This window comes from Scyliorhinus torazame, chromosome 20, assembly GCF_047496885.1.
Source record: "Scyliorhinus torazame isolate Kashiwa2021f chromosome 20, sScyTor2.1, whole genome shotgun sequence".
NCBI classification, from domain to species: Eukaryota; Metazoa; Chordata; class Chondrichthyes; order Carcharhiniformes; family Scyliorhinidae; genus Scyliorhinus; species Scyliorhinus torazame.
Genome location: NC_092726.1, coordinates 42,897,833 through 42,922,269, shown reverse-complemented (window position 1 = coordinate 42,922,269; position 24,437 = coordinate 42,897,833). Strand labels below are relative to the sequence as shown.

The 24,437-nt window shown below is 59.4% G+C and overlaps 1 protein-coding gene across 1 annotated transcript in view; it reads left to right on the top strand.

Moving 5' to 3' along the window:
• The first annotated feature begins 965 nt into the window (after window positions 1-965).
• The window catches only part of LOC140397056 (hexokinase-2-like), a 104,454-nt gene continuing 80,982 nt past the window's right edge, over window positions 966-24,437 (top strand). The window contains exon 1 of the mRNA XM_072486091.1: window positions 966-1,215. Coding sequence (XP_072342192.1) covers window positions 1,153-1,215 — 63 coding nt within the window. The 5' untranslated portion in view covers window positions 966-1,152. The remainder of the gene's footprint in view (window positions 1,216-24,437) is intronic.

Sequence of the window (24,437 nt, the reverse complement as noted above, 5' to 3'; positions counted from 1 at the left end):
GATGTCCTGGGCTCGCTGACCCAGTGTGTGTGTGTGTGTGTGTGTGTAAAGATGTCCTGGGCTCTCTGACCCAGTGTGTGTGTGTGTGTGTGTGTAAAGATGTTCTGGGCTCTCTGACCCAGTGTGTGTGTGTGTGTGTGTGTGTGTGTAAAGATGTTCTGGGCTCTCTGACCCAGTGTGTGTGTGTGTGTGTGTGTGGAAAGATGCCCTGGTCTCTCTGACCCAATGTGTGTGTGTGTGTGTGTGTGTGTGTAAAGATGTCCTGGGCTCGCTGACCCAGTGTGTGTGTGTGTGTGTGTGTGTGTAAAGATGTCCTGGGCTCTCTGACCCAGTGTGTGTGTGTGTGTGTGTGTAAAGATGTTCTGGGCTCTCTGACCCAGTGTGTGTGTGTGTGTGTGTGTGTGTGTAAAGATGTTCTGGGCTCTCTGACCCAGTGTGTGTGTGTGTGTGTGTGTGTGGAAAGATGCCCTGGTCTCTCTGACCCAATGTGTGTGTGTGTGTGTGTGTGTTAAGATGTTCTGTTCTCTCTGACCCAGTGTGTGTGTGTGTGTGTGTGTTAAGATGTTCTGGGCTCTCTGACACAGTGTGTGTGTGTGTGTGTTAAGATGTTCTGTTCTCTCTGACCCAGTGTGTGTGTGTGTGTGTGTGTTAAGATGTTCTGTTCTCTCTGACCCAGTGTGTGTGTGTGTGTGTGTGTTAAGATGTTCTGGGCTCTCTGACCCAGTGTGTGTGTGTAAAGATATCCTGGGCTCTCTCACCCACTGTGTGTGTAAAGATATTCTGTTCTCCCTGACCCAGTGTGCCTGCCTCCCTGTCCCTTTAAAAGCGGCGTGCTGCACGGAGGCATTCTGTGGGTTGGGATCGAGTCAAGGGCCCATCCCCCTCCGGAGTCAAATGAGGAGATGAGAAATAGCAGTAGTCAGAGGCACACCCACTGGCGGCTGCCAATTGCACTGGGAGGCTGAGCAGGATGCACTGACGTGACTGAGAGAGAGCTGGAGGGGAGGGAGACAGAAACATTTCCTTTCCTCAACGTGTTTCAGAGAGAGAGAGAAGATCCTGTCCAACAGACCTCGCACTCAGTCAGCAGTTCAACATTAACTCCTTCAGCCCTATTAACTTTCAGCTTCTCTGTCCTCAGCAGCCGGCAAGATGATAGCCTCACACCTCTTGGCGTATTACTTCACCGAGCTGAAACATGACCAAGTCCAAAAGGTGAGTGATGTGTGCTCTTGTTCCAATTTGAGTTTGTTGGAGAAAATATAAAACCACCCAGCTGAGTTGGTCAATTTCCTTCTGCTTCCTTGCAATTTCCCTGAAATAGACATGACTTTTAGAGTGTGTGTGTGATTGGGAAATCAACACAGCTTGTGAAACTGACCTGGAAGGTACAATGAGGGGTCCATGCCCCTCATTGGGGTTCCTGACACAAAGCCCTTTGGGCTGGGAGCAGGAGGCAGAGGGAGGGGTGAGTGGGGGGGTCTCGGGGGGACTGAGAGTGCAGCAGGCAAGGGAGGATGCGATTCATTTTCAGGAAGGTTGGGATGGGTGTAGGGCTACAAACTTGCTTGGGGGGGATTTGCCATGTGCTGATTGAGATAGTCTCCATTCTGATACAAACTGAGGTGGTGGTGGGGGAGTAGGTTTCTGCTCACTGAATTTTATGAGTCCACGTTGGCTTTCATTCTTCATTTAGACTCCAGCACCCAGGAGCTGGGCACTCGCGTGGATGCTGGGACAGAATTAGGCCATTCGGCCCATCGAGTCTGCACCGGCCCTTGGAAAGAGCGTCCACGCCCACACCTCCACTCTATCCCAGTAACCCAGCAACCCAACTTTAAGGAGGAGTTAGACAGATTTTTAATTGGTCATGGGTTGAAGTGTTTCGGAGAATGGGCAGGACGGTGGGGTTAAGGCCAGGATGGGGTCAGTCGTGAGCAGACGCAATGGGCCGAGTGGCCTAATTCTCCTCCTACATCTTATGGTACCAGAGCAGGTCAGAGGCTGGGAATCCTGGGGAGAGTAACTCACCTCCTGACTCCCCAAAGCCTGTCCACCATCTACAAGGCACAAGTCAGGAGTGTGATGGAATACTCTCCACTTGCCTGGATGAGTGCGGCTCCCAACAACACTCAAGAAGCTCGACACCATCCAGGACAAAGCAGCCCCGCTTGATCGGCACCCCATCCACAACTCCCTCCACCACCGACACACAGTGGCAGCCGTGTGTACCATCTACAAGATGCACTGCAGCAGCTCACCAAGGCTCCTTCGGCACAACATCGTGGGCCGAAGGGCCTGTTCTGTGCTGTATTTTCTATGTTCTATGTTCTTATGGAGGGAAGGTTGTGGAGGTTAGTTTGTTAACTATTAGATTTTAGAAGAGTTAAGAGGCGACTCGATCTAAACGTTTGAGATACCGTGGGGTCTTCACATTCTCCCCGTATATGCATGGGTCTCACCCCCACAACCCAAAGATGTGCAGGGTAGGTGGATTGGCCGCGTTAAATTGCCCCTCAATTGGGAAAAAAATGAATTGGGTCCTGTGAAATTAGAGGAAAAAAAGATCGGCGATGATCTTATTGAATGGCGGAGCTGGCTCGAGGGGCCGAATGGCCTCCTCCAGCTTCGAATGTCCACTCTGAACACAGGCCGTCAGGTGAGCAAGCAGTGGAATCTCATTGGATCATCTTTCTCACTGACAGAAAGGTTCGCATATTGTTAATTTGTGAAGCGTCCTTGATTCTTATCAGCTCTTGCGACAATGTCTTCGAGTTGAATCCAGTACAGATGCGATAGCTTTGAGTAAATAGAATCGAAATAGATAGCGCTGCTCACTGTGTCCTAGCTATGCTGACATTGTGATATCAGAACACTTCACAAACTATGTACCGGGAGAAAAATACAGTCTGTAACTAGGGAATGTAACATCCTGGTCTGAGGAAAGCATTCGGAGGGGAAGGGACTGCTTCGGCTGGAGGACACTCGCAGCGTAACAGGAACTCCTCACAGCCTGGAGTGCAGCAATAACCGGAAACTCTGTCCTCCTGTCAAAAGTAGATCAGAGTCGGGGAAAGGAATTCAGCGCGAAACAGCTCAATCTCGATCAATCGTTAGCACAGGGCTAAATCATTGGCTTTGGAAGCAGACCAAGGCAGGCCAGCAGCACAGTTCAATTCCCGTAACAGCCTCCCCGAACAGGTGCCGGAATGTGGCGACTAGGGGCTTTTCACAGTAACTTCATTTGAAGCCTACTTGTGACAAGAAGCGATTTTCATTTCATTTCATTTCAATCAGTCATTTGGGCAAGGCTCGAAATTGTTCTCAAATTAAAGTTCTGCTTCTTTCAGGAAGTACGTGCTATAGAGACGCACAAAACGTCCTCGAGTGCTAGGTGTTCATTAATTTCCTTTGAATTCTTTTGTTGGTAGCTTTCCATGAGATAGTACTGGGATTGTTCTCGCTGGAGTTCAGAAGAATGAGGGGGGAATCTCATAGAGCCATAAAATTCTAACAGGACTAGACAGGGCAGATGCAGGGAAGATGTTGCCAATGATGGGTGTGTCCAGAACCAGGGGTCACAGCCTGAGGATTCCGGGTAAACCATTTCGGAGAGAGATAAGGAGACATTTCTTCACACAAAGAGTGGTGAGCCTGTGGAATTCATTCCCACAGGAAGTAGGGTCTCTTTCAGAGGGCCGGTGTAGGGATTCTTTAAAAAAAAAAAATTTAGAGTACCCAATTCATTTTTTCCAATGACGGGGAAAATTAGCGTGGCCAGTCCACCTAACCTGCACATCTTTGGGTTGTGGGGGTGAGACCCACGCAGACACGAGGAGAATGTGCAAACTCCACACGGACGGTGACCCAGAGCCGGGATCGAACCTGGGACCTCGGTGCCATGAGGCAGCAGTGCTAACCACTGCGCCACCGTGCCGCAAGTGTAGGGATTCTTTGATTCCTCATTTCTTGAATCCCTAACCCAGCGTCATTCCTGTTCTGGAATTGGTGGCTATTCCCTTCCTCAGATACAGGATAGTCGGGCAGCGCAATGCAGGAGACGGCTGTTGCAACAGAGAATTTACAGGGCCGAAGGAGGCCATTCGGCCCATCGAGTCTGCACCGGCTCTTGGAAAGAGCACCCTACTCAAGGTCACACCTCCACCCTATCCCCATAACCCAGTAACCCCACCCAACACTAAGGGCAATTTTGGACACTAAGGGCCAATTTATCATGGCCAATCCACCTAACCTGAACATCTTTGGACTGTGGGAGGAAACCGGAGCACCCGGAGGAAACCCACGCACACAGGGGGAGAACGTGCAGACTCCGCACAGACAGTGACCCAGCGGGGAATCGAACCCGGGACCCTGGAGCTGTGAAGCAACAGTGCTACCACTATGCCACCTTGCTGTTAAGCCCATCGAGCCCCTGCTGGCTCCTGAGTCCCACGCCTCCTTCAAACCCTTCATGATTTCTACAGCTTCTACCCAATCTCGCCTTCTCCCCTGAGGAAGAGAATAAGCCCATCTTCTCTGCTCTATCCGCTTAACTCTAATCCCTCGAGTCATCCCCAGTAAATCTGTTCTTCATCCCCTCCAAAGTCTTCACGTCCTTCCTCAAAGTGCCGTGTCCAGAATTGGATGGGAGACTCTGGTTGGGGGTTGAGTCAGTGTTTTATGACAGTTTATCGGAGCTCCTCTGCATCTGTTTCTATTTATAAAGTCATGAATCGTCTAGGTATCACCAGTTGCTCTGTCAACCTGCCTCACCACGTTTGAAAGATTATTTTTAACACCCTCAGGCTCTTTTTCTCCTTGTGTAACCCTTTAAGATTGTAGTGTTTGCAACACATTGTGTGTCTTCGATCAGAATGCATCACCTCACATTTTCTGTGTTATGTGTTGTCGATCACGGTGTCTGATCATTTTCGTTAATGCCTGTCCTCTTCAAGTGTCTCCAGCTACCTTAGGCCGTAGGATTTTACAGCACAGAGCATAGAACATACAGTGCAGAAGGAGGCCATTCGCCCCATCGAGTCTGCACCGACCCACTTAAGCCCTCGCTTCCACCCTATCCCCGTAACCCAATAACCCCTCCGAACCTTTTTGGTCACTAAGGGCAATTTTGGACACTAAGGGCAATTGATCACGGCCAATCCACCTAACCTGCACGTCTTTGGACTGTGGGAGGAAACCGGAGCACCCGGAGGAAACCCACGCAGACACGGGGAGAAGGTGCAGACTCCGCACAGACAGTGACCCAGCGGGGAATCGAACCTGGGACCCTGGCGCTGTGAAGCCACAATGCTATCCACTTGTGCTACCTTCGGCCATCATCTGTGCTCGTCATCGAGCACCTATCTATTCCAATCCCATTTTCCAGCACTTTGTCCCCAGTCCGCAAGGCGGCCCATTCCCAACTTCCACGCCATCTGCAACTTGGCCAGATTTTCTTCTCTCCACCAAAGTTGAGCATGAAATCTGGCAAATAATGCTGCAGTTGGATAGAACCTTGGTAAGGCCGCACTTGGAATATTGCGCACAATTCTGGTCGCCACACCACCAGAAGGATGTGGAGGCTTTGGAGAGGGTGCAGAGGAGATTAATTCACCGAACAGCAAGTCTTTCGGGACTTGCAGGAGGAAACCGGAGCACGGTGAAGCAACAGTGCTAACCACTGTACTACCGATTAGTGATCCCACTGGCTGTTGATTCTGCCTGCCTTTTCGCAAGGGGTGGGTCTACGCCGTCGTGCCTGCTTACCCTCAGTAATTGGCTACAAAACAGGTTGTGTCGGCAAGCATGAAATGGGAAGATCGATGATGACTCTCAGTGAAAAATGAAATGAAATGAAAATCGCTTATTGTCACAAGTAGGCTTCAATTAAGTTACTGTGAAAAGCCCCTAGTCACCACATTCCGGCGCCTGTTCGGGGAGGCTGGTACGGGAATCGAACCATGCTGCTGGCCTGCCTTGGTCTGCTTTCAAAGCCAGCGATTTAGCCCAGTGAGCTAAAACAGCCCCTCCAGTGCCTCCTTAACAGGGGCTTGGCTGACTGGAACTGGCAGGCAATGCATCCTTGCCCGGGAAGGACCCTGCGATCAGCACTCCCGCTAATGACGAGCAAGGTTCCAACCCCATCCTGAAACTGTGACTGCACCAAACCAGTACTTTATTCTTTGGAAATTGGCTGTTTATTTTTAGGAGCTGTATTTCTTGCCTTGAGGCATTAAGAATGTACCAACTGCCAAGTGTATTCCACCTGAAAGAATTTGAGTTTTTAGATAATGATGATAATCTTTGTGTGTCACAAGTAGGCTTACATTAACATGGCAATGAAGTTACTGTGAAAATCCCCTCGTCGCCACATTCCGGCGCCTGTTCGGGTACACAGAGGGAGAATTCAGAATGTCCAATTCACTCGGGACTTGTGGGAGGAAACCGGAGCGCCCGGAGGAAACCCACGCAGACACGAGGGAGAACGTGCAGTCTCCGCACAGACAGTGACCCAAGCCAGGAATTGAACCCGGGTCATTGGCGCTGTGAAATGACAGTGCTAACCCCTACGCTGCCAAATGAATGGGTCTCAGTGGGCGAGTTTTAAACCCTGTTCCCTCCGAGCCGATATTTCTTTCCGACTGCCAAAGCTATATTTGAAGTGGAATTTCTGTATTCAAATTTGTACAGGGAATAAAGAATAAAGAAATGTACAGCACAGGAACAGGCCCTTCGGCCCTCCAAGCCCGTGCCGACCATGCTGCCCGACTAAACTACACTTCCTGGGTCCGTATCCCTCTATTCCCATCCTATTCATGTATTTGTCAAGATGTCCCTTAAATGTCACTATCGTCCCTGCTTCCACCACCTCCTCCGGCAGCGTGTTCCAGGCACCCACTACCCTCTGTGTAAAAAAACTTGCCTCATACATCTCCTCAAAACCCCTTGCACCTTAAACCTATGCCCCCTAGTAATTGACCCCTCTACCCTGGGGGAAAGCCTCTGACTATCCACTCTGTCTATGCCCCTCATAATATTGTAGACCTCTAACTGGTCGCCCCTCCACCTCCGTCGTTCCAGTGAGAACAAACCGAGTTTATTCAACCGCTCCTCATATAATGCCCTCCATACCAGGCACACGGAGATTCGGAAAGCTTGTACCGATGGGATTTTGAACTGAAGTTTGAAAGGATTGTACTGGATTTGGCAGGAATGCAGAATTTTAATAGTCCAGGCATCAACCATTTCACAGTCTGAGGTCGGGGAGGGGCGGTGGGTGTGGGGGAGGGCACTGATTCTCCAACCCAGCTAGGGGGATATCCTGCGACGTAACAGCCGGGAAAATGTCCAGCCACATTCGGTTGGAATATAAACTGCTGAGTTGTCCCTATCGGGTTAAGCAACAGTGTGCGGGCCGGAAGTATGTCTGCATTAATGTACTGGGCCTGTTTTGGCAACAGGGAGAGCGGGAATAGAAGGGCCGGAGAGGATGCTGTGTCACTGCATGCATCAGTCTCTCTCTGGAAGGATGCAATAAAGATTTACTAGGATGCTACCAGGACTAGATGGTTTGAGTTATAAAGAGAGGCTGGATATGCTGGGACATTTTTTTCCTGGAGCGTGGAGGCTTAGGGGTGATAGATAAGGTCAACATCTTTTCCCAAAATGTGGAGATACCGGCATTGGACTGGGGTGAGCACAGTAAGAAGTCTTACAACACCAGGTTAAAGTCCAACAGGTTTGTTTCGATGTCACTAGCTTTCGGAGCGCTGCTCCTTCCTCAGGTGAATGAAGAGGTGGGTTCCAGAAACACATATATAGACAGATTCAAAGATGCCAAACAATGCTTGGAATGCGAGCATTAGCAGGTGATTAAATCTTTACAGATCCAGAGATGGGGTAACCCCAGGTTAAAGAGGTGTGAATTGTGTCAAGCCAGGACAGTGGGTAGGATTTCGCAGGCCAGATGGTGGGGGATGAATGTAATGTGACATGAATCCCAGGTCCCGGTTGAGGCCGCACCCATGTGTGCGGAACTTGGCTATAAGTTTCTGCACGGCGATTCTGCGTTGTCGCGCGTCCTGAAGGCCGCCTTGGAGAACGCTCTCTGATGGCACCGAGAAGGGGGCGGGACCCAAGCCCAAATGGAGGAGGAAGGCCTGCCCCGCCGTTCAATCAGATCAGGGCCGGTCTCTTCCTGGTCTCAAATCCACCTCCCTACCTCTTCCCCATGTCCCTTTAACCCGTTTTTTAATCAGAAATATATCTATCTCCTTCTTGAAACCATTTAATGATTCGGACTCCACCGCACTGTAGGGCAGCGAGTTCCACAACTTCACCACCCTCTACGAGAAGTAGTTCCTCCTCATCTCAGTTCTCAATCTACCGCCTCTCAACCTGTATCCGTGACCTCTTGTTCTAGATTGCCCCACAAGGGTATCAGTTTACTTTAACAATCCCTCTTAGTATTTTATACACCTCGATCAGATCCCCTCTCATCCTTCTAAACTCCGGCGAGTACAAACCCAAACTGTTTAATCTCTCCTCAGACGTCAATCCGTTCATCCCCGGAATCAATCTGGTGACCCTCCTCTGACCTGCCGCCAATCCCACCACATCCTTCCTCAAATAAGGAGAACAAAACTGGACACTGTATTCCAGATGTGGTCTCACCAACACCCAAGACAATTGCAACAAAACTTCTCTACTTTTATACTCCAGTCCTTTTGCAATAAACGCTAACATTCCATTTGCCTTTTTAATTACAAGCTGTACCTGCATACCGACTTTCTGCGGATTCATGAACAAACACACCCAGATCCCTCTGCCCAGACACCTTTTGAATCTGCTTTCCATAGAGATAATTTGCCTGACTATTAATCTCTGCCTTGAAAATGCTCAATGATTCTGGTTTTACTGCCTTTTGAGGAAGTGAGTTTGAGAGCCTCACACCGCTCCAAAACAAAACATTCTCCTCATTGCTGTTTTAAATGGGCGACCTCTTTTTTTTCAAGTGACTCCCGAGTTCTGGATTCTCCCACAAGAGGAAACATCCTCTTCAGGTGGATATTGGCAGCTGTCTGGGCCTGAATACCTGCCCTCGCCCTGGGCCTCTCCATCTCTGCGCCAGCCACGCCAACGTGACTGTGGGCAGCAATCGCCCTGGGCCTCTCCCTCTCTCCCTCCAGCCGCGCCAACGTGACTGTGGGCAGCAATCGCCCTGGGCCTCTCCCTCTCTCGCTCCAGCCTCGCCAACGTGACTGTGGGCAGCAATCGCCCAGGGCCTCTCCCTCTCTCACTCCAGCCTCGCCAACGTGACTGTGAGCAGCAATCGCCCTGGGCCTCTCCCTCTCTCCGTCCAGCCTCGCCAACGTGACTGTGGGCAGCAATCGCCCTGGGCCTCTCCCTCTCCGTCCAGCCTCGCCAACGTGACTGTGAGCAGCAATCGCCCTGGGCCTCTCCCTCTCTGCCTCCAGCCTCGCCAACGTGACTGTGGGCAGCAATCGCCCTGGGCCTCTCCCTCTCCGTCCAGCCTCGCCAACGTGACTGTGAGCAGCAATCGCCCTGGGCCTCTCCCTCTCTCACTCCAGCCACGCCAACGTGACTGTGGGCAGCAATCGCCCTGGGCCTCTCCCTCTCTCACTCCAGCCTCGCCAACGTAACTGTGAGCAGCAATCGCCCTGGGCCTCTCCCTCTCTCACTCCAGCCTCGCCAACGTGACTGTGGGCAGCAATCGCCCTGGGCCTCTCCCTCTCCGTCCAGCCTCGCCAACGTGACTGTGGGCAGCAATCGCCCTGGGCCTCTCCCTCTCTCACTCCAGCCTCGCCAACGTAACTGTGAGCAGCAATCGCCCTGGGCCTCTCCCTCTCTCACTCCAGCCTCGCCAACGTGACTGTGGGCAGCAATCGCCCTGGGCCTCTCCCTCTCTCACCCCAGCCTCACCAACGTGACTGTGGGCAGCAATCGCCCTGGGCCTCTCCCTCTCTCACTCCAGCATCGCCAACGTGACTGTGGCAGCAATCGCCCTGGGCCTCTCCCTCTCTCACTCCAGCCTCGCCAACGTGACTGTGGGCAGCAATCGCCCTGGGCCTCTCCCTCTCTCACACCAGCCTCGCCAACGTGACTGTGGCAGCAATCGCCCTGGGCCTCTCCCTCTCTCACTCCAGCCTCGCCAACGTGACTGTGGGCAGCAATCGCCCTGGGCCTCTCGCTCTCTCACTCCAGCCTCGCCAACGTGACTGTGAGCAGCAATCGCCCTGGGCCTCTCCCTCTCCGTCCAGCCTCGCCAACGTGACTGTGAGCAGCAATCGCCCTGGGCCTCTCCCTCTCTCACTCCAGCCTCGCCAACGTGACCGTGGGCAGCAATCGACCTGGGCCTCTCCCTCCAGCCTCCATCCTCGACAACGTGACTGTGGGCAGCAATCGCCCTGGGCCTCTCCCTCTCCGTCCAGCCTCGCCAACGTGACTGTGAGCAGCAATCGCCCTGGGCCTCTCCCTCTCCGTCCAGCCTCGCCAACGTGACCGTGGGCAGCAATCGCCCTGGGCCTCTCCCTCCAGCCTCCATCCTCGACAACGTGACCGTGGGCAGCAATCGCCCTGGGCCTCTCCCTCCAGCCTCCATCCTCGCCAACGTTGCTGTGAGCAGCAATCGCCCTGGGGCTCTCCCACTCTCACTTCAGCCTCGCCAACGTGACTGTGAGCAGCAATCGTCCTGGGCCTCTCCCTCTCCGTCCAGCCTCGCCAACGTGAGTGTGGGCAGCAATCGCCCTTGGCCTCTCCCTCTCAGTCCAGCCTCGCCAACGTGACTGTGGGCAGCAATCGCCCTGGGCCTCTCCCTCTCAGTCCAGCCTCGCCAACGTGACTGTGAGCAGCAATCGCCCTGGGCCTCTCCCTCTCGCTCCAGCCTCGCCAACGTGACTGTGGGCAGCAATCGCCCTGGGCCTTTCCCTCTCTCACTCCACCCTCGCCAACGTGACTGTGAGCAGCAATCGCCCTGGGCCTCTCCCTCTCCGTCCAGCCTCGCCAACGTGACTGTGAGCAGCAATCGCCCTGGGCCTCTCCCTCTCCGTCCAGCCTCGCCAACGTGACTGTGGGCAGCAATCGCCCTGGGCCTCTCCCTCTCTCACTCTAGCCTCGCCAACGTGACTGTGGGCAGCAATCGCCCTGGGCCTCTCCCTCTCTAACTCCACCCTCGCCAACGTGACTGTGAGCAGCAATCGCTCTGGGCCTCTCCCTCTCTCACTCCAGCCTCGCCAACGTGACTGTGAGCAGCAATCGCCCTGGGCCTCTCCCTCTCTCACTCCACCCTCGCCAACGTGACTGTGAGCAGCAATCGCTCTGGGCCTCTCCCTCTCTCACTCCAGCCTCGCCAACGTGACTGTGAGCAGCAATCGCTCTGGGCCTCTCCCTCTCTCACTCCAGCCTCGCCAATATGACTGTGAGCAGCAATCGCCCTGGGCCTCTCCCTCTCCGTCCAGCCTCGCCAACGTGACTGTGGGCAGCAATCACCCTGGGCCTCTCCCTCTCTCACTCCAGCCTCGCCAACGTGACTGTGGGCAGCAATCGCCCTGGGCCTCTCCCTCTCTCACTCCAGCCTCGCCAACGTGACTGTGAGCAGCAATCGCCCTGGGCCTCTCCCTCTCTCACTCCAGCCTCGCCAACGTGACTGTGGGCAGCAATCGCCCTGGGCCTCTCCCTCTCTCCGTCCAGCCACGCCAACGTGACTGTGAGCAGCAATCGCCCTGGGCCTCTCCCTCTCTCACCCCAGCCTCGCCAACGTGACTGTGGGCAGCAATCACCCTGGGCCTCTCCCTCTCTCTCTCCAGCCTCGCCAACGTGACTGTGGGCAGCAATCGCTCTGGGCCTCTCCCTCTCCGTCCAGCCTCGCCAACGTGACTGTGGGCAGCAATCTCCCTGGGCCTCTCCCTCTCTCACTCCAGCCTCGCCAACGTGACAGTGAGCAGCAATCGCCCTGGGCCTCTCCCTCTCTCACTCCACCCTCGCCAACATGTCTGTGGGCAGCAATCGCCCTGGGCCTCTCCCTCTCCGTCCAGCCTCGCCAACGTGACTGTGGGCAGCAATCGCCCTGGGCCTCTCTCTCTCTCAGTCTAGTCTCGCCAACGTGACTTTGGGCAGCAATCGCCCTGGGCCTCTCCCTCTCTCACTCCAGCCTCGCCAACGTGACTGTGAGCAGCAATCGCCCTGGGCCTCTCCCTCTCTCACTCCACCCTTGCCAACGTGACTGTGGGCAGCAATCGCCCTGGGCCTCTCCCTCTCTCACTCCAACCTCGCCAACGTGACTGTGGGCAGCAATCGCCCTGGGCCTCTCCCTCTCCGTCCAGCCTCGCCAACGTGACTGTGAGCAGCAATCGCCCTGGGCCTCTCCCTCTCTCACTCCACCCTCGCCAACGTGACTGTGGGCAGCAATCGCCCTGGGCCTCTCCCTCTCTGCCTCCAGCCTCGCCAACGTGACTGTGGGCAGCAATCGCCCTGGGCCTCTCCCTCTCCGTCCAGCCTCGCCAACGTGACTGTGAGCAGCAATCGCCCTGGGCCTCTCCCTCTCTCACTCCAGCCACGCCAACGTGACTGTGAGCAGCAATCGCCCTGGACCTATCCCTCTCCGTCCAGCCTCGCCAACGTGACTGTGGGCAGCAATCGCCCTGGGCCTCTCCCTCTCTCACTCCAGCCTCGCCAACGTAACTGTGAGCAGCAATCGCCCTGGGCCTCTCCCTCTCTCACTCCAGCCTCGCCAACGTGACTGTGGGCAGCAATCGCCCTGGGCCTCTCCCTCTCCGTCCAGCCTCGCCAACGTGACTGTGAGCAGCAATCGCCCTGGGCCTCTCCCTCTCTCACTCCAGCCTCGCCAACGTGACTGTGAGCAGCAATCGCCCTGTGCCTCTCCCTCTCTCACTCCAGCCTCGCCAACGTGACTGTGAGCAGCAATCGCCCTGGGCCTCTCCCTCTCTCCGTCCAGCCTCGCCAACGTGACTGTGAGCAGCAATCGCCCTGGGCCTCTCCCTCTCTCACTCCAGCCACGCCAACGTGACTGTGAGCAGCAATCGCCCTGGGCCTCACCCTCTCTCACCCCAGCAACGCCAACGTGACTGTGAGCAGCAATCGCCCTGGGCCTCTCCCTCTCTCACTCCAGCCTCGCCAACGTGACTGTGGGCAGCAATCGCCCTGGGCCTCTCCCTCTCTCCGTCCAGCCTCGCCAACGTGACTGTGAGCAGCAATCGCCCTGGGCCTCTCCCTCTCTCACTCCAGCCACGCCAACGTGACTGTGAGCAGCAATCGCCCTGGGCCTCTCCCTCTCCGTCCAGCCTCGCCAACGTGACTGTGGGCAGCAATCGCCCTGGGCCTCTCCCTCTCTCCGTCCAGCCTCGCCAACGTGACTGTGAGCAGCAATCGCCCTGGGCCTCTCCCTCTCTCCGTCCAGCCTCGCCAACGTGACTGTGAGCAGCAATCGCCCTGGGCCTCTCCCTCTCTCACTCCAGCCACGCCAACGTGACTGTGAGCAGCAATCGCCCTGGGCCTCTCCCTCTCCGTCCAGCCTCGCCAACGTGACTGTGAGCAGCAATCGCCCTGGGCCTCTCCCTCTCTCACTCCAGCCTCGCCAACGTGACTGTGGGCAGCAATCGCCCTGGGCCTCTCCCTCTCTCACTCCAGCCTCGCCAACGTGACTGTGGGCAGCAATCGCCCTGGGCCTCTCGCTCTCTCACTCCAGCCTCGCCAACGTGACTGTGAGCAGCAATCGCCCTGGGCCTCTCCCTCTCACACTCCAGCCTCGCCAACGTGACTGTGGGCAGCAATCGCCCTGGGCCTCTCCCTCTCTCCGTCCAGCCTCGCCAACGTGACTGTGAGCAGCAATCGCCCTGGGCCTCTCCCTCTCTCCGTCCAGCCTCGCCAACGTGACTGTGAGCAGCAATCGCCCTGGGCCTCTCCCTCTCTCACTCCAACCACGCCAACGTGACTGTGGGCAGCAATCGCCCTGGGCCTCTCGCTCTCTCACTCCAGCCTCGCCAACGTGACTGTGAGCAGCAATCGCCCTGGGCCTCTCCCTCTCTCCGTCCAGCCTCGCCAACGTGACTGTGAGCAGCAATCGCCCTGGGCCTCTCCCTCTCTCACTCCAACCACGCCAACGTGACTGTGGGCAGCAATCGCCCTGGGCCTCTCGCTCTCTCACTCCAGCCTCGCCAACGTGACTGTGAGCAGCAATCGCCCTGGGCCTCTCCCTCTCTCCGTCCAGCCTCGCCAACGTGACTGTGAGCAGCAATCGCCCTGGGCCTCTCCCTCTCTCACTCCAGCCACGCCAACGTGACTGTGGGCAGCAATCGCCCTGGGCCTCTCCCTCTCTCACTCCACCCTCGCCAACGTGACTGTGGGCAGCAATCGCCCTGGGCCTCTCCCTCTCTGCCTCCAGCCTCGCCAACGTGACTGTGGGCAGCAATCGCCCTGGGCCTCTCCCTCTCCGTCCAGCCTCGCCAACGTGACTGTGAGCAGCAATCGCCCTGGGCCTCTCCCTCTCTCACTCCAGCCACGCCAACGTGACTGTGAGCAGCAATCGCCCTGGACCTATCCCTCTCCGTCCAGCCTCGCCAACGTGACTGTGGGCAGCAATCGCCCTGGGCCTCTCCCTCTCTCACTCCAGCCTCGCCAACGTAACTGTGAGCAGCAATCGCCCTGGGCCTCTCCCTCTCTCACTCCAGCCTCGCCAACGTGACTGTGGGCAGCAATCGCCCTGGGCCTCTCCCTCTCCGTCCAGCCTCGCCAACGTGACTGTGAGCAGCAATCGCCCTGGGCCTCTCCCTCTCTCACTCCAGCCTCGCCAACGTGACTGTGAGCAGCAATCGCCCTGTGCCTCTCCCTCTCTCACTCCAGCCTCGCCAACGTGACTGTGAGCAGCAATCGCCCTGGGCCTCTCCCTTTCTCCGTCCAGCCTCGTCAACGTGACTGTGAGCAGCAATCGCCCTGGGCCTCTCCCTCTCTCACTCCAGCCACGCCAACGTGACTGTGAGCAGCAATCGCCCTGGGCCTCACCCTCTCTCACCCCAGCAACGCCAACGTGACTGTGAGCAGCAATCGCCCTGGGCCTCTCCCTCTCTCACTCCAGCCTCGCCAACGTGACTGTGGGCAGCAATCGCCCTGGGCCTCTCCCTCTCTCCGTCCAGCCTCGCCAACGTGACTGTGAGCAGCAATCGCCCTGGGCCTCTCCCTCTCTCACTCCAGCCACGCCAACGTGACTGTGAGCAGCAATCGCCCTGGGCCTCTCCCTCTCCGTCCAGCCTCGCCAACGTGACTGTGGGCAGCAATCGCCCTGGGCCTCTCCCTCTCTCCGTCCAGCCTCGCCAACGTGACTGTGAGCAGCAATCGCCCTGGGCCTCTCCCTCTCTCCGTCCAGCCTCGCCAACGTGACTGTGAGCAGCAATCGCCCTGGGCCTCTCCCTCTCTCACTCCAGCCACGCCAACGTGACTGTGAGCAGCAATCGCCCTGGGCCTCTCCCTCTCCGTCCAGCCTCGCCAACGTGACTGTGAGCAGCAATCGCCCTGGGCCTCTCCCTCTCTCACTCCAGCCTCGCCAACGTGACTGTGGGCAGCAATCGCCCTGGGCCTCTCCCTCTCTCACTCCAGCCTCGCCAACGTGACTGTGGGCAGCAATCGCCCTGGGCCTCTCGCTCTCTCACTCCAGCCTCGCCAACGTGACTGTGAGCAGCAATCGCCCTGGGCCTCTCCCTCTCACACTCCAGCCTCGCCAACGTGACTGTGGGCAGCAATCGCCCTGGGCCTCTCCCTCTCTCCGTCCAGCCTCGCCAACGTGACTGTGAGCAGCAATCGCCCTGGGCCTCTCCCTCTCTCCGTCCAGCCTCGCCAACGTGACTGTGAGCAGCAATCGCCCTGGGCCTCTCCCTCTCTCACTCCAACCACGCCAACGTGACTGTGGGCAGCAATCGCCCTGGGCCTCTCGCTCTCTCACTCCAGCCTCGCCAACGTGACTGTGAGCAGCAATCGCCCTGGGCCTCTCCCTCTCTCCGTCCAGCCTCGCCAACGTGACTGTGAGCAGCAATCGCCCTGGGCCTCTCCCTCTCTCACTCCAGCCACGCCAACGTGACTGTGGGCAGCAATCGCCCTGGGCCTCTCCCTCTCCGTCCAGCCTCGCCAACGTGACTGTGGGCAGCAATCGCCCTATGCCTCTCCCTCTCTCCGTCCAGCCTTGCCAACGTGACTGTGGGCAGCAATCGCCCTGGGCCTCTCGCTCTCTCACTCCAGCCTCGCCAACGTGACTGTGGGCAGCAATCGCCCTGGGCCTCTCCCTCTCTCACTCCAGCCTCGCCAACGTGACTGTGAGCAGCAATCGCCCTGGGCCTCTCCCTCTCTCCGTCCAGCCTCGCCAACGTGACTGTGGGCAGCAATCGCCCTGGGCCTCTCCCTCTCTCACTCCAGCCTCGCCAACGTGACTGTGGGCAGCAATCGCCCTGGGCCTCTCCCTCTCTCACTCCAGCCTCGCCAACGTGACTGTGGGCAGCAATCGCCCTGGGCCTCTCCCTCTCTCCGTCCAGCCTCGCCAACGTGACTGTGGGCAGCAATTGCCCTGGGCCTCTCCCTCTCTCACTCCAGCCTCGCCAACGTGACTGTGGGCAGCAATCGCCCTGGGCCTCTCCCTCTCTCACTCCAGCCTCGCCAACGTGACTGTGGGCAGCAATCGCCCTGGGCCTCTCGCTCTCTCACTCCACCCTCGCCAACGTGACTGTGGGCAGCAATCGCCCTGGGCATCTCCCTCTCTCACTCCAGCCTCGCCAACGTGACTGTGAGCAGCAATCGCCCTGGGCCTCTCCCTCTCCGTCCACCCTTGCCAACGTGACTGTGAGCAGCAATCTCCCTGGGCCTCTCCCTCTCCGTCCAGCCTCGCCAACGTGACTGTGAGCAGCAATCGCCCTGGGCCTCTCCCTCTCCGTCCAGCCTCGCCAACGTGACTGTGAGCAGCAATCGCCCTGGGCCTCTCCCTCTCCGTCCAGCCTCGCCAACGTGACTGTGAGCAGCAATCGCCCTGGGCCTCTCCCTCTCTCACCGTCCAGCCTCGCCAACGTGACTGTGGGCAGCAATCGCCCTGGGCCTCTCCCTCTCTCACTCCAGCCTCGCCAACGTGACTGTGAGCTGCAATCGCCCTGGGCCTCTCCCTCTCCGTCCAGCCTCGCCAACGTGACTGTGGGCAGCAATCGCCCTGGGCCTCTCGCTCTCTCACTCCACCCTCGCCAACGTGACTGTGGGCAGCAATCGCCCTGGGCCTCTCTCTCTCTCACTCCACCCTCGCCAACGTGACTGTGGGCAGCAATCGCCCTGGGCCTCTCCCTCTCTCACTCCAGCCTCGCCAACGTGACTGTGGGCAGCAATCGCCCTGGGCCTCTCGCTCTCTCACTCCACCCTCGCCAACGTGACTGTGGGCAGCAATCGCCCTGGGCCTCTCCCTCTCCGTCCAGCCTCGCCAACGTGATTTTGAGCAGCAATCGCCCTGGGCCTCTCCCTCTCTCCCTCCAGCCTCGCCAACGTGACTGTGGGCAGCAATCGCCCTGGGCCTCTCGCTCTCTCACTCCACCCTCGCCAACGTGACTGTGGGCAGCAATCGCCCTGGGCCTCTCTCTCTCTCACTCCACCCTCGCCAACGTGACTGTGAGCAGCAATCGCCCTGGGCCTCTCCCTCTCTCACTCCAGCCACGCCAACGTGACTGTGAGCAGCAATCGCCCTGGGCCTCTCCCTCTCCGTCCAGCCTCGCCAACGTGACTGTGAGCAGCAATCGCCCTGGGCCTCTCCCTCTCTCACTCCAGCCTCGCCAACGTGACTGTGGGCAGCAATCGCCCTGGGCCTCTCCCTCTCTCACTCCAGCCTCGCCAACGTGACTGTGGGCAGCAATCGCCCTGGGCCTCTCGCTCTCTCACTCCAGCCTCGCCAACGTGACTGTGAGCAGCAATCGCCCTGGGCCTCTCCCTCTCACACTCCAGCCTCGCCAACGTGACTGTGGGCAGCAATCGCCCTGGGCCTCTCCCTCTCTCCGTCCAGCCTCGCCAACGTGACTGTGAGCAGCAATCGCCCTGGGCCTCTCCCTCTCTCCGTCCAGCCTCGCCAACGTGACTGTGAGCAGCAATCGCCCTGGGCCTCTCCCTCTCTCACTCCAACCACGCCAACGTGACTGTGGGCAGCAATCGCCCTGGGCCTCTCGCTCTCTCACTCCAGCCTCGCCAACGTGACTGTGAGCAGCAATCGCCCTGGGCCTCTCCCTCTCTCCGTCCAGCCTCGCCAACGTGACTGTGAGCAGCAATCGCCCTGGGCCTCTCCCTCTCTCACTCCAGCCACGCCAACGTGACTGTGGGCAGCAAACGCCCTGGGCCTCTCCCTCTCCGTCCAGCCTCGCCAACGTGACTGTGGGCAGCAATCGCCCTATGCCTCTCCCTCTCTCCGTCCAGCCTTGCCAACGTGACTGTGGGCAGCAATCGCCCTGGGCCTCTCGCTCTCTCACTCCAGCCTCGCCAACGTGACTGTGGGCAGCAATCGCCCTGGGCCTCTCCCTCTCTCACTCCAGCCTCGCCAACGTGACTGTGAGCAGCAATCGCCCTGGGCCTCTCCCTCTCTCCGTCCAGCCTCGCCAACGTGACTGTGGGCAGCAATCGCCCTGGGCCTCTCCCTCTCTCACTCCAGCCTCGCCAACGTGACTGTGGGCAGCAATCGCCCTGGGCCTCTCCCTCTCTCACTCCAGCCTCGCCAACGTGACTGTGGGCAGCAATCGCCCTGGGCCTCTCCCTCTCTCCGTCCAGCCTCGCCAACGTGACTGTGGGCAGCAATTGCCCTGGGCCTCTCCCTCTCTCACTCCAGCCTCGCCAACGTGACTGTGGGCAGCAATCGCCCTGGGCCTCTCCCTCTCTCACTCCAGCCTCGCCAACGTGACTGTGGGCAGCAATCGCCCTGGGCCTCTCGCTCTCTCACTCCACCCTCGCCAACGTGACTGTGGGCAGCAATCGCCCTGGGCATCTCCCTCTCTCACTCCAGCCTCGCCAACGTGACTGTGAGCAGCAATCGCCCTGGGCCTCTCCCTCTCCGTCCACCCTTGCCAACGTGACTGTGAGCAGCAATCTCCCTGGGCCTCTCCCTCTCCGTCCAGCCTCGCCAACGTGACTGTGAGCAGCAATCGCCCTGGGCCTCTCCCTCTCCGTCCAGCCTCGCCAACGTGACTGTGAGCAGCAATCGCCCTGGGCCTCTCCCTCTCCGTCCAGCCTCGCCAACGTGACTGTGAGCAGCAATCGCCCTGGGCCTCTCCCTCTCTCACCGTCCAGCCTCGCCAACGTGACTGTGGGCAGCAATCGCCCTGGGCCTCTCCCTCTCTCACTCCAGCCTCGCCAACGTGACTGTGAGCTGCAATCGCCCTGGGCCTCTCCCTCTCCGTCCAGCCTCGCCAACGTGACTGTGGGCAGCAATCGCCCTGGGCCTCTCGCTCTCTCACTCCACCCTCGCCAACGTGACTGTGGGCAGCAATCGCCCTGGGCCTCTCTCTCTCTCACTCCACCCTCGCCAACGTGACTGTGGGCAGCAATCGCCCTGGGCCTCTCCCTCTCTCACTCCAGCCTCGCCAACGTGACTGTGGGCAGCAATCGCCCTGGGCCTCTCGCTCTCTCACTCCACCCTCGCCAACGTGACTGTGGGCAGCAATCGCCCTGGGCCTCTCCCTCTCCGTCCAGCCTCGCCAACGTGATTTTGAGCAGCAATCGCCCTGGGCCTCTCCCTCTCTCCCTCCAGCCTCGCCAACGTGACTGTGGGCAGCAATCGCCCTGGGCCTCTCGCTCTCTCACTCCACCCTCGCCAACGTGACTGTGGGCAGCAATCGCCCTGGGCCTCTCTCTCTCTCACTCCACCCTCGCCAACGTGACTGTGGGCAGCAATCGCCATGGGCCTCTCCCTCTCTCACTCCAGCCTCGCCAACGTGACTGTGGGCAGCAATCGCCCTGGGCCTCTCCCTCTCTCACTCCAGCCTCGCCAACGTGACTGTGGGCAGCAATCGCCCTGGGCCTCTCGCTCTCTCACTCCAGCCTCGCCAACGTGACTGTGGGCAGCAATCGCCCTGGGCCTCTCCCTCTCTCCATCCAGCCACGCCAACGTGACTGTGGGCAGCAATCGCCCTGGGCCTCTCCCTCTCTCCGTCCAGCCTCGCCAACGTGACTGTGAGCAGCAATCGCCCTGGGCCTCTCCCTCTCTCCGTCCAGCCTCGCCAACGTGACTGTGAGCAGCAATCGCCCTGGGCCTCTCCCTCTCCGTCCACCCTTGCCAATGTGACTGTGAGCAGCAATCGCCCTGGTCCTCACCCTCTCTCACTCCAGCCTCGCCAACGTGACTGTGAGCAGCAATCGCCCTGGGCCTCTCCCTCTCTCGCTCCACCCTCGCCAACGTGACTGTGGGCAGCAATCGCCCTGGGCCTCTCCCTCTCTCACTCCACCCTCGCCAACGTGACTGTGAGCAGCAATCGCCCTGGGCCTCTCCCTCTCTCCCTCCAGCCACGCCAACGTGACTGTGGGCAGCAATCGCCCTGGGCCTCTCCCTCTCTCCGTCCAGCCTCGCCAACGTGACTGTGGGCAGCAATCGCCCTGGGCCTCTCCCTCTCTCCGTCCAGCCTCGCCAACGTGACTGTGGGCAGCAATTGCCCTGGGCCTCTCCCTCTCTCACTCCAGCCTCGCCAACGTGACTGTGGGCAGCAATCGCCCTGGGCCTCTCCCTCTCTCACTCCAGCCTCGCCAACGTGACTGTGGGCAGCAATCGCCCTGGGCCTCTCGCTCTCTCACTCCACCCTCGCCAACGTGACTGTGGGCAGCAATCGCCCTGGGCATCTCCCTCTCTCACTCCAGCCTCGCCAACGTGACTGTGAGCAGCAATCGCCCTGGGCCTCTCCCTCTCCGTCCACCCTTGCCAACGTGACTGTGAGCAGCAATCTCCCTGGGCCTCTCCCTCTCCGTCCAGCCTCGCCAACGTGACTGTGAGCAGCAATCGCCCTGGGCCTCTCCCTCTCCGTCCAGCCTCGCCAACGTGACTGTGAGCAGCAATCGCCCTGGGCCTCTCCCTCTCCGTCCAGCCTCGCCAACGTGACTGTGAGCAGCAATCGCCCTGGGCCTCTCCCTCTCTCACCGTCCAGCCTCGCCAACGTGACTGTGGGCAGCAATCGCCCTGGGCCTCTCCCTCTCTCACTCCAGCCTCGCCAACGTGACTGTGAGCTGCAATCGCCCTGGGCCTCTCCCTCTCCGTCCAGCCTCGCCAACGTGACTGTGGGCAGCAATCGCCCTGGGCCTCTCGCTCTCTCACTCCACCCTCGCCAACGTGACTGTGGGCAGCAATCGCCCTGGGCCTCTCTCTCTCTCACTCCACCCTCGCCAACGTGACTGTGGGCAGCAATCGCCCTGGGCCTCTCCCTCTCTCACTCCAGCCTCGCCAACGTGACTGTGGGCAGCAATCGCCCTGGGCCTCTCCCTCTCTCCGTCCAGCCTCGCCAACGTGACTGTGGGCAGCAATTGCCCTGGGCCTCTCCCTCTCTCACTCCAGCCTCGCCAACGTGACTGTGGGCAGCAATCGCCCTGGGCCTCTCCCTCTCTCACTCCAGCCTCGCCAACGTGACTGTGGGCAGCAATCGCCCTGGGCCTCTCGCTCTCTCACTCCACCCTCGCCAACGTGACTGTGGGCAGCAATCGCCCTGGGCATCTCCCTCTCTCACTCCAGCCTCGCCAACGTGACTGTGAGCAGCAATCGCCCTGGGCCTCTCCCTCTCCGTCCACCCTTGCCAACGTGACTGTGAGCAGCAATCTCCCTGGGCCTCTCCCTCTCCGTCCAGCCTCGCCAACGTGACTGTGAGCAGCAATCGCCCTGGGCCTCTCCCTCTCCGTCCAGCCTCGCCAACGTGACTGTGAGCAGCAATCGCCCTGGGCCTCTCCCTCTCCGTCCAGCCTCGCCAACGTGACTGTGAGCAGCAATCGCCCTGGGCCTCTCCCTCTCTCACCGTCCAGCCTCGCCAACGTGACTGTGGGCAGCAATCGCCCTGGGCCTCTCCCTCTCTCACTCCAGCCTCGCCAACGTGACTGTGAGCTGCAATCGCCCTGGGCCTCTCCCTCTCCGTCCAGCCTCGCCAACGTGACTGTGGGCAGCAATCGCCCTGGGCCTCTCGCTCTCTCACTCCACCCTCGCCAACGTGACTGTGGGCAGCAATCGCCCTGGGCCTCTCTCTCTCTCACTCCACCCTCGCCAACGTGACTGTGGGCAGCAATCGCCCTGGGCCTCTCCCTCTCTCACTCCAGCCTCGCCAACGTGACTGTGGGCAGCAATCGCCCTGGGCCTCTCGCTCTCTCACTCCACCCTCGCCAACGTGACTGTGGGCAGCAATCGCCCTGGGCCTCTCCCTCTCCGTCCAGCCTCGCCAACGTGATTTTGAGCAGCAATCGCCCTGGGCCTCTCCCTCTCTCCCTCCAGCCTCGCCAACGTGACTGTGGGCAGCAATCGCCCTGGGCCTCTCGCTCTCTCACTCCACCCTCGCCAACGTGACTGTGGGCAGCAATCGCCCTGGGCCTCTCTCTCTCTCACTCCACCCTCGCCAACGTGACTGTGGGCAGCAATCGCCATGGGCCTCTCCCTCTCTCACTCCAGCCTCGCCAACGTGACTGTGGGCAGCAATCGCCCTGGGCCTCTCCCTCTCTCACTCCAGCCTCGCCAACGTGACTGTGGGCAGCAATCGCCCTGGGCCTCTCGCTCTCTCACTCCAGCCTCGCCAACGTGACTGTGGGCAGCAATCGCCCTGGGCCTCTCCCTCTCTCCATCCAGCCACGCCAACGTGACTGTGGGCAGCAATCGCCCTGGGCCTCTCCCTCTCTCCGTCCAGCCTCGCCAACGTGACTGTGAGCAGCAATCGCCCTGGGCCTCTCCCTCTCTCCGTCCAGCCTCGCCAACGTGACTGTGAGCAGCAATCGCCCTGGGCCTCTCCCTCTCCGTCCACCCTTGCCAATGTGACTGTGAGCAGCAATCGCCCTGGTCCTCACCCTCTCTCACTCCAGCCTCGCCAACGTGACTGTGAGCAGCAATCGCCCTGGGCCTCTCCCTCTCTCGCTCCACCCTCGCCAACGTGACTGTGGGCAGCAATCGCCCTGGGCCTCTCCCTCTCTCACTCCACCCTCGCCAACGTGACTGTGAGCAGCAATCGCCCTGGGCCTCTCCCTCTCTCCCTCCAGCCACGCCAACGTGACTGTGGGCAGCAATCGCCCTGGGCCTCTCCCTCTCTCCGTCCAGCCTCGCCAACGTGACTGTGGGCAGCAATCGCCCTGGGCCTCTCCCTCTCCGTCCAGCCTCGCCAACGTGACTGTGGGCAGCAATCGCCCTGGGCCTCTCCCTCTCTCACTCCACCCTCGCCAACGTGACTGTGGGCAGCAATCGCCCTGGGCCTCTCCCTCTCCGTCCAGCATCACCAACGTGACTGTGAGCAGCAATCGCCCTGGGCCTCTCCCTCTCGCCCCAGCCTCGCCAACGTGACTGTGGGCAGCAATCGCCCTGGGCCTCTCCCTCTCTCCCTCCAGCCACGCCCACGTGACTGTGGGCAGCAATCGCCCTGGGCCTCTCCCTCTCTCACTCCAGCCTCGCCAACGTGACTGTGAGCAGCAATCGCCCTGGGCCTCTCCCTCTCTCACTCCAGCCTCGCCAACGTGATTGTGAGCAGCAATCGCCCTGGGCCTCTCTCCCTCTCCGTCCAGCCTCGCCAACGTGACTGTGAGCAGCAATCGCCCTGGGCCTCTCCCTCTCTCACTCCACCCTCGCCAACGTGACTGTGGGCAGCAATCGCCCTGGGCCTCTCCCTCTCTCACTCCAGCCTCGCCAACGTGACTGTGGGCAGCAATCGTCCTGGGCCTCTCCCTCTCCGTCCAGCCTCGCCAACGTGACTGTGGGCAGCAATCGCCCTGGGCCTCTCCCTCTCCGTCCAGCCTCGCCAACGTGACTGTGGGCAGCAATCGCCCAGGGCCTCTCCCTCTCCGTCCAGCCTCGCCAACGTGACTGTGGGCAGCAATGGCCCTGGGCCTCTCCCTCTCTCACTCCAGCCTCGCCAACGTGACTGTGAGCAGCAATCGCCCTGGGCCTCTCTCCCTCTCCGTCCAGCCTCGCCAACGTGACTGTGGGCAGCAATCGCCCTGGGCCTCTCCCTCTCTCACTCCAGCCTCGCCAACGTGACTGTGAGCAGCAATCGCCCTGGGCCTCTCTCCCTCTCCGTCCAGCCTCGCCAACGTGACTGTGAGCAGCAATCGCCCTGGGCCTCTCTCCCTCTCCGTCCAGCCTCGCCAACGTGACTGTGGGCAGCAATCGCCCTGGGCCTCTCCCTCTCTCACTCCAGCCTCGCCAACGTGACTGTGAGCAGCAATGGCCCTGGGCCTCTCCCTCTCTCCGT